Source organism: Erythrolamprus reginae, chromosome 2 (assembly GCF_031021105.1).
Source record: "Erythrolamprus reginae isolate rEryReg1 chromosome 2, rEryReg1.hap1, whole genome shotgun sequence".
Lineage (NCBI taxonomy): Eukaryota > Metazoa > Chordata > Lepidosauria > Squamata > Dipsadidae > Erythrolamprus > Erythrolamprus reginae.
In genome coordinates, this window is record NC_091951.1 from 45,229,322 (window position 1) to 45,249,973 (window position 20,652).

At 43.5% G+C, this 20,652-nt stretch overlaps 1 protein-coding gene across 3 annotated transcripts in view; it reads left to right on the plus strand.

Moving 5' to 3' along the window:
• Nucleotides 1–20,652, plus strand: part of LAMB2 (laminin subunit beta 2) — a 116,722-nt gene that overhangs the window by 18,717 nt on the left and 77,353 nt on the right. For all 3 annotated transcript variants that reach the window (XR_011557922.1, XM_070738059.1, XM_070738060.1), the window contains exons 4-9: nt 3,069–3,142; nt 5,340–5,528; nt 7,575–7,638; nt 11,842–12,050; nt 16,281–16,401; nt 19,303–19,491. Coding sequence is in view for 2 of the 3 variants with exons in the window: in XM_070738059.1 (XP_070594160.1) it covers nt 3,069–3,142; nt 5,340–5,528; nt 7,575–7,638; nt 11,842–12,050; nt 16,281–16,401; nt 19,303–19,491 (846 nt within the window). In the remaining variant the exon portion in view is untranslated. The remainder of the gene's footprint in view (nt 1–3,068; nt 3,143–5,339; nt 5,529–7,574; nt 7,639–11,841; nt 12,051–16,280; nt 16,402–19,302; nt 19,492–20,652) is intronic.

Here is a 20,652-nt window from a genome sequence, read left to right on the forward strand (position 1 = left end):
TTTCTCTGCAGCAAGCCAACTTCTCACAATTGAATCGGCCTGCCCTGGGTCTGCGTGTCCTTTGTTCAGATCACACCTCCTCCCAGGCAGAGTAGGAAAGAGGGCTTCCCCAGAGTCCTGTTGCTTTACTTTTACTCCCACGCAGGGGAAATGCTGAATCATGTACAACCAAGTCCCTTCCTCCTCTGGTTTTTGCCAGGTGGGCGTGGGGGCTCCTACAGGAAGAGCCAGCTACTGAGAAAGGAACTCAGCCCCAGCAACTGGCTTCTGGCAGCCGGGACTGTCTCTCTCTGGGTCCAAAAAACACCCACACAGCTTAGATCTCTTTAAACCAGGCCTTCTGCTGGTCCCACAAAGTTCTCAGGTGGCTCTTCTGCCTAGATTCATCTGGAGATGCTCTTATCCTTCCTTCCAGATTGGACAGGGTAGACAGGATGAATCATTTCCCCCCTTTTTTCAGCTTTCAAAATAAACACCAAAGAGGCCACTTGCAGCCAAAAAGAAACAAACAATAGATTGCTTAGAATATTTACGCCTAACTAGAATATTTATCTAGGTTTTTTTAAGGTTTTGTTTGTTTGTTTGTTTGTTTGTTTGATTGATTGATTGATTGATTGATTGGACTTTTATGCCGCCCCTCTTCAAGGACTTATAAAACTATGTTCTTAAAAAGAAATAATAAATATGTTCTTAAAAAGAAAAAAGAAAGATATGTTCTTAAAAAGAAATAAGGGCAGATTGTTTGGATCAGAAGATCGTTCAAGGGGAAAATGCACAGTTCTAGGGGAGTGAAACTGATATAACTTTTTTTTTTTTACTTTGCAGAAATCACGGTGAATATATGTATATTACCGGTAGTAATTTAATATGCCCTGTACCTACTGTATTTTGTTTTATTTTTGAACCACACCATCTGCCTTCCTTGTCAGCTGTTGGTGGTGGGATTTTGGCAGCTGCTAGATTTAAACTCCCTGCATGTGGTAGAGGGGAGGGGGGTTTACTATGGTTCTTAGATTTCTCCGTGGCTCATAGAAATTTATCCAATCTCTTATCCAAGTCAATGAGGCTGTTTTGTAATACAGCTCCCAATCAGGTAGTCCAAAGCCTCCTCTGCTCTTATTATCATGAAGATTCATTAATTTAATTCCTGGCTTTTTGCCTGGCCATATAAATTTAGAGATAGTTTTATTCAAATTTGTGAAGAATTGCGCTTCTAATTTGATGGGTATAGTTTGAAAGACAAATAGAAATTTGGGGAGTATGCTCATCTTGATTGCTGATATTTGTCCTAATAATGATGGTTGTAAATTTCCCAATTTTTCTAATTCTATTTTTGTTTGGTTTACCAATACAGTATTGTATAATTATCTTCAATAGATGAACACCTACTAGTTAAATTTAGACCAAAATATGTAGATATTTTCATAAAGTTGTCAAGGTTGAGAAAAACTGCCCGACTAGTTTGGATGGGAAGAATAGCAACAGTGGGACAGCTGTCATTTAAGAAATTGGGTCATCACCATTTTTTGATTTTCTATAATGAGAATCCCCAAAATCTTCTCAGGAATATTGGATTCTCTTCCAAAACAGCTGCCTGTAGTTTCTTCAAACAGCGAGACGGTAGTATATAAATTTAATAAATAAATATTAGGTCAGAAACCATTGCCCTGATATTTTCCTGTGGTCCACTGACACCTATCTCTTTATTTGACCACACTTGGAGTACTGTGTACAGTTCTGGTCACCACACCTCAAGAAGGATATAATGGAACTGGAAAAGGTGCAAAAAAGGGCAACAAGTATGATCAAGGAAATGGAGCCCCTCCCTTATGAAACAAGGTTGCAATGCCTTGGTCTCTTCAGCCTTGAAAGACGGCGTTTAAGGGGTGACTTGATCGAAGGGTATAAAATCATGCATGGGATAGAAAAGGTGGATAGAGAAAAAATCTTTTTAAAAATCCTTTTCTCTATCACACAATACTAGGACGAGGGGGCACTCCCTAAAGCTCATAGGTAAGAAAGTGAGGACAAATCAAGGGAAATATTTCTTCACGCAGAGGGTTGTTGGTTTATGGAATTCAGTTTCAGAAGAGGTCATGACAGCTGTCAGCCTGGATAGCTTCAAGGCAGGATTAGACAGATTCATGGAAGCCAAGGGTATCGGTGGTTATTGAAATGGATGTCCAAGTGCCGCCTCTATGTTGGTTGAGGCAGGCAGGATTCCCTTGAGTACCATTTGTTGGGGTTCAGAGGAAAGGGAGGGTCTTGCCTTATCTTTCTGCTCAAGAAAGATCATAGTTGGGGGAAAGATCATAGTTGGGGGAAAGATCATAGTTGGGGGAAAGATTATAGTTGGGGGAAAGATCATAGTTGGGGAAAAGATCATAGTTGGGGGAAAGATCATAGTTGGGGGAAAGATTATAGTTGGGGGAAAGATCATAGTTGGGGGAAAGATCATAGTTGGGGGAAAGATCATAGTTGGGGGAAAGATTATAGTTGGGGGAAAGATCATAGTTGGGGGAAAGATCATAGTTGGGGGAAAGATCATAGTTGGGGGAAAGATTATAGTTGGGGGAAAGATCATAGTTGGGGGAAAGATCATAGTTGGGGGAAAGATCATAGTTGGGGGAAAGATTATAGTTGGGGGAAAGATCATAGTTGGGGAAAAGATCATAGTTGGGGGAAAGATCATAGTTGGGGGAAAGATTATAGTTGGGGGAAAGATCATAGTTGGGGGAAAGATCATAGTTGGGGGAAAGATCATAGTTGGGGGAAAGATTATAGTTGGGGGAAAGATCATAGTTGGGGAAAAGATCATAGTTGGGGGAAAGATCAAAAGCAACATGAGAAAATATTATTTTACTGAAAGAGTAGTAGATCCTTGGAACAAACTTCCAGCAGACGTGGTAGATAAATCCACAGTAACTGAATTTAAACATGCCTGGGATAAACATATATCCATCCTAAGATCCCCATGGACAATTGGTGGGCCACTGTGTGACACAGAATGTTGGACTCGATGGGCTTTGGCCTGATTCAGCATGGCTCTTCTTATGTTATTTCTTTAGGAGTGGAGCAAGTCAGTATCCGCCTGGACCTGGAGGCTGAATTCCACTTCACGCACTTAATCATGACTTTCAAGGTATGTTCCGTGTGATCACAAACCATAGGAGAGGGCCTTTATTGCAGAACAGTCACCCATTTCCACGCCGACTTTCCTGTCTGTAGTATCTAAAGGCAACACCTTTGTATGCAGTTACCTAATTCCATTGTATATAGTGATGTAAATGATTCTTATGAAAAGGGGGGGGGGGGAACCCTAATAGAACTACTTTGTAAAATATCAGATTAAATCTGTTTCATCTATTATTTAAACATGTATAATTAGCACTTGATTTGATAGATTCTTGTCCAGACCCCTGCTTAGGCAGGAAACCCTATACCAGTGATGGCGAACCTATGGCACAGGTGCCATAGGTGGCACGCAAAGCCATATCTGCTGGCACACGAACCGTTGCCCTACCTTAGCTCCAGCGTGCATATGTGTGCCAGCCAGCTGACTTTTGGCTGGCACAGATGCTCTGGGAGGGTGTTTTTGGCTTCCAGAGAGCCTCTGGGGGGATGGAGAGGGCATTTTTAACCTCCCCTGGCTCCAGGGATGCCTTTGGCCTACTGGGCGCCTATGAGCCTACTTGACCCACCAGAAGTTGGGAAACAGGGCATTTCCAGCTCCCAGAGAGCTTCTGGGGGGCAGGGGAAGCTGTTTTCGCCCGCTCCAGGCATTGAATTATGGGTGTGGGCACTTGCGCATGCGTGAGAGCACACACCCACACTCTTTTTGCACCGAAGGAAAAAAAAGGTTTGCCGTCACTGCATATCATTTCAGACAAATGATGGTCCAATCTCTTCTTTAAAACTTCCAGTGTTTAAAACTTCTGGAGGCAAGTTGTAAAGATGTTTTTGTTAACTTCCCTTCCCTCCTCTAAAGCAACATCCCTTCCAGCATTGCAGCATAGTAGCATAGCCTTGTTAAATTGAGGTTCTTAAATCAAGAATTGATTGTATCCCTGAAATCTAGGGCCTTGATGAATATAGAGATCATCATGGAGAAAATACGTGGTAATCATTCATAAAACGTAGTCTCGGGAAACAGAAAGTGTGAGAGAGAAACTCAGAATGGTCTCACCTTGATTCTCTTTAAAGAGGGAAGGAAAAATATCACCAGATTTCCATGGTTCTATTATGGAAATCTGATATTTTCTCCTTAAACCAAATCAAACTTACATGACTGATAGTCTGTATCAATAAAGATATAACACGGACAATTAATAATGATGATAATAATGATTATCAGAGTTTGTTGCCGAAAATTAAATCCAGAAAGCACACACAGGCAGTCTGATGCAGCAGGATTCATTTAAATAAGAAACTTCTGTATATACAAGAATAACAGATGAGTATTTTCAATACCCTTATAGAATCTTCTTCAATGTAATACCAGTTACAGGTAAACACACAGGCAGCAGAAAACAGTTAGTTTCATTTCAGCAGAGTTCATAGTGGATTGGAAGAGTACAGAGTGAGTTTAGCCACGCCCAGCCTTTTAGCTTCAGTTTCGATTCTCTGCACAGACTCAGATGTGTTTAGTTCCCATTGGCTTTCCCAGTTCATGAATAATCTGACATTGATATTTGATGGCACTGCTAAACTTAATAATAATAACAATACAGTAATTTTAAATGCAGACAATATAAAATCGTAATTGATTGATAGATAGATAGATTGATTGATTTGTTGGCTTTGTATGCCACCCCTCTCCGAGGACTTGGGGCAGCTCACAACACATCAAAAGCAATATATCATATACATATCTAAAATATCCAATTAATATAACTAAAAAACTTTATAAAACACTAATAAGATTTAAAATCATTAATACCATTCACACAGCAAAACATACTACACTCGTCGGCCAGGGGACTCAGGTCTAATGGCTCCAATCCTGGCGGCATAAATAGATCTTTAAGCTTTTACGGAAGGCAAGGAGGGTGGGGGGAGTGCGAATCTCTGGGGGAGCTTATTCCAGAGGGCCGGGCCCCCCACAGAGAAGGCTCTTCCCATAGGTCCCGCCAAACGACATTGTCTAGTTGACGGGACCTGGAGAAGGCCGAATCTGTAGGACCTAACCGGTCTCTGGGACTGATGCGGCAGAAGGCGGTCCAGGAGGTAATACAAACTAAAAGCTGAACAGATGGTAACTGGAAGACCCCCAAAGTGATTCTCGCAGATCTCCAGTTCAGTTGGAAGTGATTTGTTGAATGACCATTTCTACCCCGCAGACTTTCCGACCTGCAGCCATGCTGGTGGAGCGCTCGGCAGACTTTGGCCGCACCTGGCAGGTGTACCGCTATTTCGGCTATGACTGTGCAGCATCTTTCCCCGCTGCCACCACTGGGCCCTTGAGACGAGTGGATGATGTGATCTGCGAGTCGCGATACTCGGACATTGAGCCTTCTACAGAAGGGGAGGTGAGTGGGACTCCTGGCCTCAGGGCTGCAAATTTGAGAATAGGTAGCCCTTGACTTACGACCAATCACTTAGTGATGTCATGACCCACCTGAAAAAGGGGACTTCGGACCTGGATTCGAAATTCCGAAGTTGGATCCTCTTTGCAGTGATGTGACCACGATAAGGGGCGTGCATAAGTGCACCAGTGTGCCTTCCGTCCCCTGTCCAATTGTCTCTCCTTATCTCATTTATCTTTTCTTCCTTTCAAATATGTTCACCTATACTTTTCTTCTATTCTTTTCTTTATTTATATTACTACATATCTATTCTCTTCAATGTGTATTATGTATTGGACAAAATAAATAAATAAATAAATAAAATAAATAATTTATGTCAGTTTTGCCAAAAATTGGCACTTCTGGTTTTCAACACAACCTCCCCCATAGTGAAACATTGGTTCACTTAATGACCAGTGTAAGCAAAGATTGCAAAATGGGTCAGCAAGCACCACAATGGTTGTATATTGAAGGCAACCTATAATCAAAGCTACTGCATTCAACCAGGGTTCTTTCTCTTCTCTCTCTTTATATTACACAGGTCTCCAAAAAAATAGTTTTTGTAATCATCGCAGTTGACCTTGTGCTTTTCTGATTCATTTTTTTGTTCTGATTTCAAAAATGTATATAGTTTTTCTGTAACAGGTATAGTTTCCACAGAGCAGCATCATTATTATAAGTTATTATAAATACACTGGTGACATTAAGAAAACAGTAATTACCACATACATTGAAAATGTAGAAATAACCTAATAACAAAAATGCTTCTATATCAGAAACTTTATGTCATAGAGCAAAACTAAGCATATTTTTGGACCCAGCAAATCGAATTCCATAAAACAGACATATTACCTTTGCTGGTTATTTTTTGTGTTGACCAGTGTTATTAAATTTTCAGATGATACAACAGTGGGGGGACTCATGTCCGGGATGGGGGTATGTGTGAGTCTGCCTATCGAGATGAAGTGGACAGGTTACTTTCATAGTGTGGAGACAATAATTTGGTCCTTAACACCAATAAGACCAAGGAGCTTATAATGGACTATAGAAGGAATAGATTAGACATCCAGCCCTTGCTTATCAATGGAAACTGAGTGGAGCAACTGGCCTGTTTTATGTTTCTGGGTGTTATCATAAAAGAGGACTTGACCTGGGGCTCTCACATTGCAGCACTGGTCAAAAGGGCCCAGCAGAGATTATACTACTTGGGACTTCTTAGAAAACATAGAAACATAGAAGACTGACGGCAGAAAAAGACCTCATGGTCCATCTAGTCTGCCCTTATACTATTTCCTGTATTTTATCTTAGAATGGATATATGTTTATCCCAGGCATGTTTAAATTCAGTTACTGTGGATTTACCAACCACGTCTGCTGGAAGTTTGTTCCAAGGATCTACTACTCTTTCAGTAAACTAATATTTTCTCATGTTGCTTTTGATCTTTCCCCCAACTAACTTCAGATTGTGTCCCCTTGTTCATTCATCAACTGAATGAAAAACTGCTGGTGGCCTTCTACCGCTGCACCATAGAGAGTATTTTACCTTACTGTATTTGTGTATGGTTTGCCAATTGCACAATGGCAGATAGGACAGCACTCCAGAGGGTAAACATCATTGCACAGAGGATCATTGGTTGTTCTCTCCCCTCTTTAGAAAAACTTTATAGTGCCTGCTGCGTTATGAAAGTTCAAAACTTTCTTAAAGATCCATCTCATCCTGGGAACTCCCTTTTTTTGAACTATTACTATCTGGCAGTAAGTACAGGATAATAAAAACAAGGACAAATAGCCTGAAAAACATCTTCTATCCCAGGGCAGTAACCATATTGACTTGTACTATAGAATGCAATATTAATGTAATATCAGGAGTTTCCAATTCAATTGTATAGACTGTGAAGGATGCGTGTTTGTATTTTATTTTGATAGTTATAATGTGCACTGAAGATGGTGTTTAATTTCGTACAGGGTGCAATGACAATAAACTAAACTAAACTTCCTTCTTTGTTCTAGGTCATCTACAGAGTGCTGGATCCAGCTATTCCAATCCGTGACCCCTACAGTACAAAAATTCAAAGTAAGAATTTTTTAATGGATTCTGAGGCTGAAAAGAGTGGAACAACTACCGACTTTAAGATGTGTGGACTTCAGCTCCCAGAATTCCCCACCCAGCATGCTGGGTGAGGAATTCTGGGTGTTGAAGTCCAAATACTTTAAAATTATCAAGGTTGAGAAACCCTGGAGTAGACCGTTAGTTTGAGGTGTAGGAAACATTCAGTACAGTGATACCTCATCTTACGAAGTTAATTGGTTCCGGGATGAGGTTTGTAAGGTGAAAAGTTTGTAAGACAAAACGTTTCCCATAGGAATCAATGGAAAAGCGATTAATGTGTGCAAGCCCAAAATTAACCCCTTTTGCTAGCCGAAGCGCCCATTTTTGCACTGCTGGGATTCCCCTGAGGCTCCCCTCCATGGGAAACCCCACCTCCGGACGTCTGTGTTTTTGTGATGCTGCAGGGGAATCCCAGCAGGGGAATCCCAGCATCGCAAAAAAGAGTGCTTCACTGCCAATGGAAGTCCAGAGGTGGGGTTTCCCAGCGAGGGGAGCATCAGTGAAATTGCAGCATTGCAAAAACACCAAAGTCCTCGAAACTCCACCTCCGGACCTCTGTGTTTTTGCGATGCTTCAATTTCACTGAGGCTCCCCTTGCTGGGAAACCCTATCTCTGGACTTCCGTTGCCAGCGAAGCGCCCATTTTTGCGCTGCTGGGATTCCCTTGCAGCATCGCAAAAACACGGAAGTCCGGAGGTGGGGTTTCCCATGGAGGGGAGCCTCAGGGGAATCCCAGCAGTGCAAAAACGGGTGCTTTGCTGACAACGGAAGTCCGGAGGCGGGGCATCCCAGCAGCGGCGGTGGGTTTGTAAGGTGAAAATAGTTTGTAAGAAGAGGCAAAAAAATCTTAAACCCCGGGCTTGTATCTTGAAAAGTTTGTATGACGAGGTATCACTGTATAGCCCATCTCCCTTCAACATTTTTGGAGCTGGGCCATGTCCAAAATAATGCAAATTCTTTCTTGTTCCAGATTTATTTGAAGAAAAGCCCAAATAGCTCGGTTAGTATATTCTGGGTGGATGTGTGGGTGGGTGGGGGAATAGAATGCTCCAGGAAACATTGCAACATTCAAGCAATGGACTTGTGCTTTTTTAGTAGCACCCACTGAGACTACTACAACTTCTAAAATTCTCAGCCAACATGGCGATAAAGATAAGAATACATTTCAAAGTCATCCCTTTGGGGAAGGCAATTTCTTTACTCTCAACTGTTAAATGTCAACCTGTTGAGAATGGTTTCCAAAGGAAGGCAGTTCCATATCCAGAATATTCCACTGGAGTATTTTAAGCAGGAACCGCATAGCCATTTATCATGGGCGAAGATCTATCCAGGGACTTCTTTTATTGGCAGTGAAGGGGGTTATGAAATCACTTTTCCAACTTTTCCAGTTCTTTTCCAATGCGATGATTCTTCTGAAAAATATATATTCCCCATTAGACTCAAAATGCTAGGTAAACATGCTATTGCCACAAGAATCTCTTCCCAATGAGAAAATATTCTAGACCAATCTATGTAACACACACACAACACACACACCTATCTATATAAAGAGGGAGCGATTTATTTAGCTAGCCAGTTACTTCACTCTGTCCACAGTGCAGTCTGCAGCTGGCCTTGTCTTTTGCCCTATTTCAGGCTAGTTAATTTCGGACCTCGGTGTATTTTTTGCTCTTGGAATTACTCTGTTGGCTCCAAGGATCTGTCTGGGCATTTACTGTCCCTTGCCTTCCCTCCTCTCTAACGTCGCACATATTTTTCTGATTCTAGATGATACTTTGTACAAACCAGTCAATCTAAAATGGTCAAGCTTCTTCCTTTCTTACCACAATCTTGAAGGGTCCTTGGTGGTCTCTGAGCTTGCCATTTTTTCTTGCAGAGTTTTCATTACCCAATCATCAGTGCTAGTAGGGAGTGCTGATTGCTGTCAGTTTATATTCTATAATTTGGTCCTTAACACCAAATTCTGTAATCAACCCCTAACCCCTAACATTTTTCCCTTAGACTATCCACGATTGACCTCTCCAGGTTCCTTAGAGGTCAGTAAGGGGCGTGCATAAGTGCACCAGTGTGCCTTCCGTCCCCTGTCCAATTGTCTCTCCTTATCTCATTTATCTTTTCTTCCTTTCAAATATGTTCACCTATACTTTTATATCTTTTCTTCTATTCTTTTCTTTATTTATATTACTGTACTACTTATCTATTCTCTTCAATGTGTATTATGTATTGGACTAACTAACTAACTAACTAACTAACTAACTAACTAACTAACTAACTAAATAAATAAATAAATAAATAAAGTTTGACTCCTATCCCACTCAATCCTGAAGGACTCAGGGTGGCTTACAACAATATAAAATTACAACAGCAATAAAAAGAAGTGTCTAAAACCCTAATTAAAACATATCGTAGTATAACAACTCAACAACACACAAACATACCATTCATACAGGTTAAATTCTAGTGGCTTGCCTTTCAGTGTTGATGGGAAAGGTCTTCATGATTCTTTGGTTGGGCTGTGGGCTGTTGGTCGCAACAAACACTATGTTGGACAAACAGGCTTTAAGGCTGGCAGAACACATCTACAAACACCAACTAGCAGTCAGAAGACATGATGAAAATTCTTTAATTTCACAACATATACGCAGATTTAACTATAGTTTCTATCGGGAAAATATGACCATCCAAGACTAAACCAGTGTGTAGGGGCAAGTAAAAAAGCCAATGTTATCCTAAATTGTGTTAATAAAGGAGTACAATCTAGGATTAGGGAGGTACTAATATCACTCAATAAAGCCTTAGTTACACCACACCTAGAGTACTGCATCCAGTTTTGGTCACCCCACTACAAAAAGGACATTGAAACTCTGGAGAAAGTGCAGAGGAGATCAATCAGGATGCTTAGGGAACTGAAGACTATAACATACGAAAAGCAATTGCAAGAACTGGGCATGGATAGTCTGGTGAAGAGAAGGGCCAGGGGAGACATGATAGCAGTCTTCCAATACTTGAGAGGCTGCCACAGAGAGGAGGGGGCTCAGGCTATTTTCCAAAGCACCAGGAGGGCAGACAAGGAATAATGGATGGAAACTGACCAAGGAGAGATTTAACCTGGAAATAAGAAGGAACTTTCTGACAGTGAGAGTGATCACCCAATAGAAAAGCTTGCATATGGAGGTTGTGAGAGCTCTAACAGTTGAGACTTTTAAGAGGAAATTAGACTGCCATCTGTCTGACATGGTGTAGGGCAGTGGTCTCCAACTTGTCCACTTTAAGACTTGGGGACTTCAACTCCCAGAATTCCTCAGCCAGCTTTGCTGCCTGGGGAATTCTGGGAGTTGAAGTCCACAAGTCTTAAAATGGACGAGTTTGGAGACCACTGGTGTAGGGGCTCCTGCTTGAGCAGGACTAGATGACCTACAAGGTCCCTCCCAACTTTAGTAGTGTGTAATCTGTAAGTCCGCAAGGGAATTTCTAGAAGCCTGACAATCTGACAAATCAGCCATCAATAGACAGATAGACATTAACCCCATCTAGAGACTATGCAAAAGACACAGTCACCCAGCCCAAAAAGGAACAAAAAAACCCTCTCCACCACCCAGATCAGAATGATTAATTCAAAGGTTAACATCAGATCAGCAGTCAAGTAAACAATAACTACCAAAAAGCCCACAGCAAACAGCACAACCAAAGAACCTCTAAGACTGCCAATACCCACACAGGCAGGCAAGACACCAGAATATAAATTGAGAGCAAGGAATAATCCTCACTAACCCTGATGGTCTTACCTAGCTTGGTAAGAGAAAAATTAAGCTCATATAGCACCAAGGACCCCTTGTAGAGTGGGATGGCGCAGTGGTTAGAGTGTGGCACTGCAGGCTACTTCAGCTAACTGCTAGCTGTAGTTTAGCAGTTCAAATCTCACCACCGGCTCAAAGTTGACTCATCCTTCCATTTTTCCCAGGTGGGTAAAATGGGGACCCAGATTGTTGGGGGCAATAGGGTGATTCTATAAACCGCTTAGAGAGGGCTGTAAAAGCACTATAAAACAGTATATAAGTCTAAATACTAATGCAATTGCTATTGTGTCAATCTTGAGCTACACCTTTTCTCCTTTATTAGTGGCCACCATCTTACGATCTTCTTGCCTCTCGTGATTCCAATGCCCAGATCTCTTGAAAGTCACCAACCTGAGGATGAACTTGACTAAATTGCACACTCTGGGGGACAACCTCTTGGATTCACGTCGGGAAGTCAAGGAGAAATACTACTACGCGGTGTATGAGATGGTGCTGCGGGGCAACTGCTTCTGCTACGGGCATGCCTCGGACTGTGCCCCTCTCACGGGCAGTCCAGCCGCCGCCGCCGTGGAGAACATGGTAAGGCAACCGGATAACAACAATAACAGATGCTGTGAGGCCCTAGGGGAAAAATGCAGAGTGACCAAGATGATAAGGGGTCTGGATAGTAAATGATGAAGGGCTAAGGCAGTGATGGCGAACCTATGGCACGGGGGACACAGGTGGCACCTGAAGCCATATTCATTCATTCATTCATTCATTCATTCATTCATTCATTCATTCGACCTTTTTTTTTATGCTACCCTTCTCCTTAGACTCAGAGCAGCTTACAACATGTTAGCAATAGTACGTGAGCTGTTCAATGTGCATGTGTGTGCTGGCCAGCTGATTTTTGGCTTGCACAGAGGTTCAGGGAGGCCATTTTTGGCTTCCAGAGATTAGATTAGATTAGATTTATTGGATTTATATGCCGCCCCTCTCTGCAGAGAGCCTCTGGGGGGATAGGGGAGGGCATTAAACTAAAGTAAACAATGTCGTTTTGCGGGACCCAGGGGAAGAACCTTCTCTGTGGCGGCCCCGACCCTTTGGAACCAACTCCCCCCAGATATCAGAGTTGCCCCCACCCTCCTTGCCTTTCGTAAGCTCCTTAAAACCCACCTCTGTCGTCAGGCATGGGGGAATTGAGACTTTCCCTCCCCCTAGGCTTATTAAACTTTATGCATGGTATGTTAGTATGTATGATTGGTTTCTAAATTGGGGTTTTAAATTAACTTAAATATTAGATTTGTTTACATTGTATTATTATTGCTATGAGCCACCCCGAATCTACGGATAGGAGCGGCATACAAATCTGATTAATAAATAAATAAATAAATTTTTACCCTCCCCCATCTCCAGGGAAGCCTTTGGAGCCTGGGGAGGGCGAAACACGAGCCTACTGGGCCCACCAGAAGTTGGGAAACAGGCCGTTTCCAGCCTCAAGAGGGTCTCAGGAGGGCAAGGGAAGCTGTTTTTGCCCTCCCCAGGGATTGAATTATGACTGTGGACACTCGCGCATGCACAATATCATGCGCCCATGCTCTTTGGGCACCCAAGGGAAAAAAGGTTCGCCATCACTTGACTAAGGGAACTAGGTATGTTTAACATAATTAAAAGTCTTAGGGGTGATGTGGGGTTGTCCAATACAGGGCACATGAGGCGTTTCAATACAGGGAAGGAGGGTGTCAGTTTATTCTTCATAGCACCTGACAGCAGGGCAAGAAGCAATGGGTGGAAGCTTGTCAGAGGGAGGTCCAGCTTGGGAAAAAGGAGGAATTTCCAGGCAGTGAGAACACCTGGTCAATGGAGCAGCTTGCCTCCTGGAGCTCTTAGATCTGCGATGGTGAACCTATGGCATGTGTGTCACAGATGGCATGTGGAGCTATTTATAAAGCCTGTTAGTACAGGGTACATGATTGTTAGGGATTGCCATTGTAAACTGCATATTGTAAACTGTACCAAACTTGTACTTAAAGGGTTAATGTGCACTCAAAGAGTTAACATGTACTTGAAGAGTTAATATTCAAGACTATTTCGTCACTTCCTCATTGAAGCTACAAAAGCTCATTATTTTTGCTCTGTCATGTCCTTTACTTTACTTTCGCCTGAGAGATGGGGGAGTTGTATCTAAGCTTCGTGCTTGTATAAGCTTTGTGCTTTTATCTATATTGTATTTTAGCTTTGTGCTTGTTATCTATATTGTCTTTTGCTTTGTGCTAATCTTGTAATTGCTCAGTGCGTATTATTCTCTATTTGCTTCGTGCTTATTCTGGATTGTTTATATTTTGTTTATATGTACATAATACAGTGATCCCTCGAGTATCGCGAGGGTTACGTTCCAATACCCCTCGCGATACTCGATTTTTCGCAATATAGTGGTGCGGAAGTAAAAACACCATCTGCGCATGCGCGCCCTTTTTTCCATGGCCGTGCATGCGCAGATGGTGTTTTTACTTCCGCACCTGGGAAGACCCAGGGAAGGTTCCTTCCGCCTCCCAGCAGCTGATCTGCTCGGCAGCGCCTCAGCAGCGAGGAGCCGAAGATCGGGGTTTCCCTGCCACCCACGCAAAGGGGAAACCCCGATCTTCGGCTCCTCGCTGCTGCCGCGCCCGCCGCTTGTCCGCCCGCCACTTGTCCGCCCGCCGCTTGTCCGCCCGCCGCTTGTCCGCCGCTTGTCCGCCCGCCGCTTGTCCGCCGCCTGCCTGCCCGCCTGCCCGCCGCTTGTCCGCCCGCCACTTGTCTGCCGCCTCGCTTGTCCGCCCGCCCACCGCTTGTCCGCCCGCCGCTTGTCCGCCCGCTGCTTGTCCGCCCGCTGCTTGTCCGCCGCCTGCCTGCCCGCCTGCCCGCCGCTTGTCCACCCGCCGCTTGTCCGCCGCCTCGCTTGTCCGCCCGCCGCTTGTCCGCCGCCTGCCTGCCCGCCTGCCCGCCGCTCGGTGCACGAGAGAGGGAAAGTGAGAAAAAGAGGGAGAGCAAGAGGGGGAGAGATAGAGAAAGAGAGAGAAGGAAAGAAAGAAAGAGATGAGAAAGGAAGGAAGAGAGTGAGAGAGAGGAAGAAAGAGAGAGAGAAGAGTGGAGTATTTTTTAATTAATATTTTCTGAAAAATCGCGATATAGTGTTTCGCGAAGCTCGAGATCGCAAAACTCGAGGGATCACTGTTCTTATTTAACTAAGTCTGTGTCTTGGCTTTATCACACATCCACGCTCTGTTAAAATTCTCTGCTCGGTATTGTCGAAGGTTTCATAGCCTAGCTAACCGAGACAAGCCAACAAAGGCATGCGAGGCATTGCTCTATGTCAGTTCCAGCATGCATCTTCGTGCTGGCTATCTGATTTCTGGCCTTCTGGAGGGTGTGGGGAGGCTGTTCCTGAAGCCTGAGGAGGGCGAAAAATGACCCAACGGGCCTACCAGGAGTTCATTTTTGAACTTCTGGTAGGCCCGCTGGGCCCATTTTTTTGCCACCCACAAAGGCCGGAGGCTTCAGTGACACCTGTGCGCATGCAAAGTGCGGGGGATTGTGCAGGCATGCCCGGGGGAGGGCATTGTAACTTGTTTCTGCGCATGCACGGAACTTGTTACTAATTTAACAACTGCAGTGATTCACTTAACAACTGTGGCAAGAAAGGTCTCAAAATGGAGTAAAATTAAAATGGAGTAAAATGGGGAAAGATCAAAAGCAACATGAGAAAATATTATTTCACTGAAAGAGTAATAGATCCTTGGAACAAACTTCCAGCAGACGTGGTTGATTAATCCACAGTAACTGAATTTAAACATGCCTGGGATAAACATACTGTATACCCATCCTAAGATAAAATACAGGAAATAGTATAAGGGCAGACTAGATGGACCAGAGGTCTTTTTCTGCCGTCAGTATTCTATGTTTCATTTAACCACTGCCTCACTCAGCAACAGAAATTTTGGATTCCATTGTGGTTGTACTACCTTGATTTGGCTGTTTCTGTGTGTTTCAGCTGCAAAATGTGTGAACATTTTGTCTTTTGAGATTTTCCACGTTTAGGGCCAAGATGATTCTTGTTCAAGTGTTTTCACAGGGAGCCACGGTTTGTGCCAGAAACAAAAAGGCCCCGCTTTTGCATGGGGCTCTCCCAAACTTACAGATCACATGACCCATGTCCCTGCATCTCGAGATTCTGTCCTCTGCTATTGACGTTTTGTGTTGCCGCCTTTGTCTGTTGAAGGGAAACTGCCCTCCCCCAGTGGGCCGACCTCTAGGGAGGCACAGGGTGCCATAATTGCCACATCAAAATGAAGCAACGGAGAAAATTTTCTCAATGAGACGACCTCTATTGTATTGAGATCGCTCCTTTTATTGTATTTTGTGGTACAGAATAACCAATTCGCGAACGCCACATACATTAAGCCATCCCCCAACTACCATTCACTCATGCGCTGTATAAGGCAACCTCCTCGTGACTTCCCTATAGATAATTAACGGAAGCTCCATTCATTGCCTTTTCCTGGATTGTGTGTTTACTGGTGATTAGCAAAGGAATGAGAGTAAGGCATATATTTCCTTATATGGAAGTTAGCTATACGTTTTCTTCATGCTGTATATCAAGTTAATTATTTTCCACGTGGTCATGGATTCTGCAGGATGCTTACTCAGCCTGGACTTTGCTGCCTTTCCATAGAGGAAGAATAAGGTTTATACAGCACCCATTAGGCTAAAACATCACCCTTCAGCAATATTCTATCCCAAAGTTCAGTGCCTAAGAACCTATTATTACAATAGTCTGTCTACTAACAGGTCCATGGCCGCTGTGTCTGCAAGCACAACACCAAAGGGCTGAACTGCGAGCTATGCAACGACTTCTACCACGACTTGCCCTGGCGCCCCGCTGAGGGACGGCGTACAAATGCCTGCAAGAGTGAGTGGGTGTGAACAGTGTCGTGCACAGTTCCCCAATCTATATGAGTTAGGGAAGTGGTGGGAAAGAAGGGTTGGTTTTGTGGGAGGAGGGTAGGGGTGTAGGTGCATATGAGCACCTGCTGCTGGCGTGAGTGAGGTCACGAGCGCCCATGACACTCTTGTGAGCAGGGTTGTGCGTGTTGCGTGCACCAGCTGCCCACTCAGGAGGCCCGGTTGAGAAGAGGCCACAGATTGGTAGTGGTGCTCAGTCCACAGGTTGGGGACCCCTGCTGCGGTGCCTCTAAAGACAAATTGAGGAGTCAGAAATGGCTCGTTTCCTCCCCAAACATTAATGTACAGGAGCTTAGATACAGTGTTTCCCAACCTTGGCAACTTGAAGATATCTGGACTTCAACTCCCAGAATTCCCCAGCCAGCGAATGCTGGCTAGGGAATTCTGGGAGTTGAAGTCCAGATATCTTTAAGTTGCCAAGGTTGGGAAACACTGGCTTAGAAGACCGATGTTGTTGGTAAAAGACACATACTCTACCAATTTTTATTATTATACAGTAAGACATTTTACCACACAGAAGGCTTCCTTCCCCTGAGGGGGATCTAGTAGTTTGAAGCCTTCCAGATGTTACTGGACACTCTCAAAAATATGCTGAGTACAGCCTATAGTAAAGGGATGCTAGGAGTCTTTAATGTAACCACATCTGGAAAGTCACAGATCTTTCCCACATGTTTGTTAGGATGCAGCAAAGCAATTATTTTTTAAAAGTAATCTTTATTAAATATTTAAAACAAACAAAATTTGACTAACATATAAACATACATAAACATATCATAAGCACACATTTTATGACAACATCATTTTAATTTTTATTTAATTTTATTTATTATTTAATGATAGTATTATTTATTTATGTATTTATCTATTTATTTATATAATATATAGGCCGCCCTTCTCCTAATGGACTCAGGTTGGCTTACAGCAATAAAATAGTAACAAAGGTTAAATTACCCTAATACATAGGATAAAACCCAGTATAAATAACATTCAGTCATCCCTCAGTCATACTACTGGCCAGAGCAGGAACCATCGCTCAATGGCCCCAGGCCTGCTGGCGTGAGTGTGTTTTTAATGCCTTTCAGAAGGCGAGGAGAGGGGGGGGGTTACCAATCTCCGGGGGGGGAGTTGGTTCCAGAGGACCGGGACCACAACAAAGAAGGCTTTTCCCTGTGGTTCCACCAGCTGGCATTGCTTGGCCGACGGTACCCGGAGAGGGCCAACTCTGTGCGACCTAATCAGTCGCTGGGACATGAGGCATAAGACCAGTGATGGGCTACCAAAACTTTTACTACCACACTGTGGGCATGGCTTATGCATTTTGTTTCAACATCTTTCAGTGCAAATTGGGTGCTCTGGGGTGGAGCTCCAAATTTTGCTACTGGAACTGTGTTCCTGACCGTTCCCGTAAGAGCCCATCGCTGCATAAGACGGCCCCGTAGGTAATCTGGTTCTAAGCCATGTATGGCTTTATAGGTAATATACAACAGAGAAAGGTTTATCTTTCAATCAGGAACAGTGGATGAATTCTTACGCAGTAGCGGGCCCCACAGAACTTGGTCAAATAGATTCCACGGGATTGTTGACACGCAGACATGCAAGGAAATACGAGGGTCGCCCAGAAAGTAATGCACCACATTTTTTTTCTTCAATTATTTATTGAACACAATGAAACTTACACGCAGGAAAGAATGATGTTTCTTCTACACTCACTATTTTTCCACATAACCTCTGTTCCATTCTATGGCCTTCCTCCAGCAAGACATAAGGACGTGTATGCCCTGTCGGTATCACTCCTTGTTCTGGTCACGAAGCCATTTCTGCACTGTGCGAATCACCTCTTCGTCATCCTCAAAATGTCTTCCGCAACTAACCGTACTTCTGTCGACTGCAGATTCTCCATAAACTGTACACAAATGTTTGTGAATGGTCCCAATATTTTCTTTCTCCGCAGTGAGAAATTTAATGACGACACACTACTTGTAACGTACATCACTTACAGAGGCCATTTCGAAACACTGCTGCAGCTATGCTATCTGTCTGAAGAAATGCAAAATTTACCCATGCAGGCCTGACCATTCAAATAATGTAAAGTGTTCCCTCGATTTCCGCGGGGGATGCGTTCCGAGACCGCCCGCGAAAGTCGAATTTCCGCAAAGTAGAGATGCGGAAGTAAATACACTATTTTTGGGTAGGGACAGTATCACAAGCCTTCCCTTAACACTTTGAACCCCTAAATTGCAATTTCTCATTCCCTTAGCAACCATTTAGATTATTACTCACCATGTTTATTAAATATTTATTAAAGGCAGACGAAAGTTTGGCGATGACATATGATGTCACCGGGCGGGAAAAAACGTGGTATAGGGAAAAAACCCGGTATAGGGAAAAAACCCGTGAAGTATTTTTTAATTAATATTTTTGAAAAACCGTGGTATAGACTTTTCGCGAAGTTTGAACCTGTGAAAATCGAGGGAACACTGTATATCTAAAATCTTGCATTCGTACCATTACTGCAGGCTGGGGAAAAAATGTGGTGCATTGCCTTCTGGGCGACGCTTGTAAATCATGTGCAGTAAACTCTTATATGTGAAGAGGTTTAGAGAAAGCCTGTCTCAGGGTTAGGACAAGTCTCAACAACGATGCTTTCTTGCACGCATAGACTGCTGGCTGGGGCCGACTTCTGTTTTGCCACCAGGGAGCAAACAAGCCTGGTTACTAGCCGGGTGATTCAGGAGATATATCCTTGTGCTCTCTTGGATGCTGATTTTTGATATGTTTGGAGGGTGGGAAGTGCCATTGGCAGATGGAGGGTAGAGGGAAGCCCTTTTGCGTTTCTTGCCTTCCCCAGAATGCAACTGCAACGAACATTCCCACCGGTGCCACTTCGACATGGCTGTGTACCTGGCCACGGGCAACGTCAGCGGGGGCGTCTGCGATCAATGCCAGCACAACACTGTGGGCCACCACTGCCAGTACTGCAAACCGTTCTACTATAAGGACCCCACCAAGGATATTCGTGATCCCGCCATATGCAGAGGTAAGGGAGGAGGCCGCTGAGGGTGGGCGGAAGGAAAACGGACCGAGGATCTGCCGCCAGGCATGGGGGAACTGAGATACCCTTTCCCCCTTTACAATTTTATGCATGGTATGTCTGTATGTATGTTTGGTTTTATAATAAGGGTTTTTAACTGTTTTAATATTGGATTGTTATATGCTGTTTTTATTACTGTTGTTAGCCGCCCCGAGTCTACGGAGAGGGGCGGCATACAAATCCAACAAATAAATAAATCTGCAGGAAGAGAGGGATTTTCTTGAGGACAGGCTCCGCTCTTCACTGCTGGGAGAGTTGGAGTGCGAGAGCACAGGTAGTTCTTGTTCTGGTTTCTGGTACAAATTTAGCAATTAGAAATAACTCTTATTAAATGCATCATTTCATGAATAAAGAAACTCCATTTATTTCTCTGCTCTCCTTTTATTCAAACACATTCCATACAGCACTCGGGCCGTTATCTCTCTCTTAGCTGCATTTCTCAAATTCCTCCTTCTGCTTCACTTGAACAATATTTATTTTCCTAACAGCATAACTTTGAAAAAACAGTAGCACTGACTGATAACAATATAAAATACTTTGGCTTACTTTAGCGTGGCAAAAACACATCCATTTTTCCTTTCGGCAACGTTGAAACTCCACCCTTCTTCTCCACTGACCCCCTGACATGCCAAATACATCACTACAATATTTAACCCATTCCTCTCTTTAATATCTTCTTCCAGATCTCTGCTCTCTACGTTTTTGGGCCCTTCTGAATTTAGGGTTAACTCAGCGAGCATCTGATTCTCCCTCACTAGATCCTGAACTCATAGCCCCATTCTCTGGCTGGCCTCCCACCTGTTCTACTACTTGTAACCCCGGGCCCCCACTAATTCATAAACACTATCTGAATCTGAGTCCTCAATATCTTCATCATCCTCCAACTGATCAGGAGTATGTACAACAGTTCTCGATTTACAACTCTTCATTTAGTGACCATGTGAAGTTATTGCAACGGCCCTGGGAAAGAAGTGATTTGTGACCATTTTCAAACATGTGAATTGTTGTATTCCTATAGTAGTGGGATCAGTAGGTTCTGATGGGTTCTGGAGAACCGCTAGCAGAAATTTTGAGTATTTCAGAGAATCAGTAAGTGCCACCTTCAGG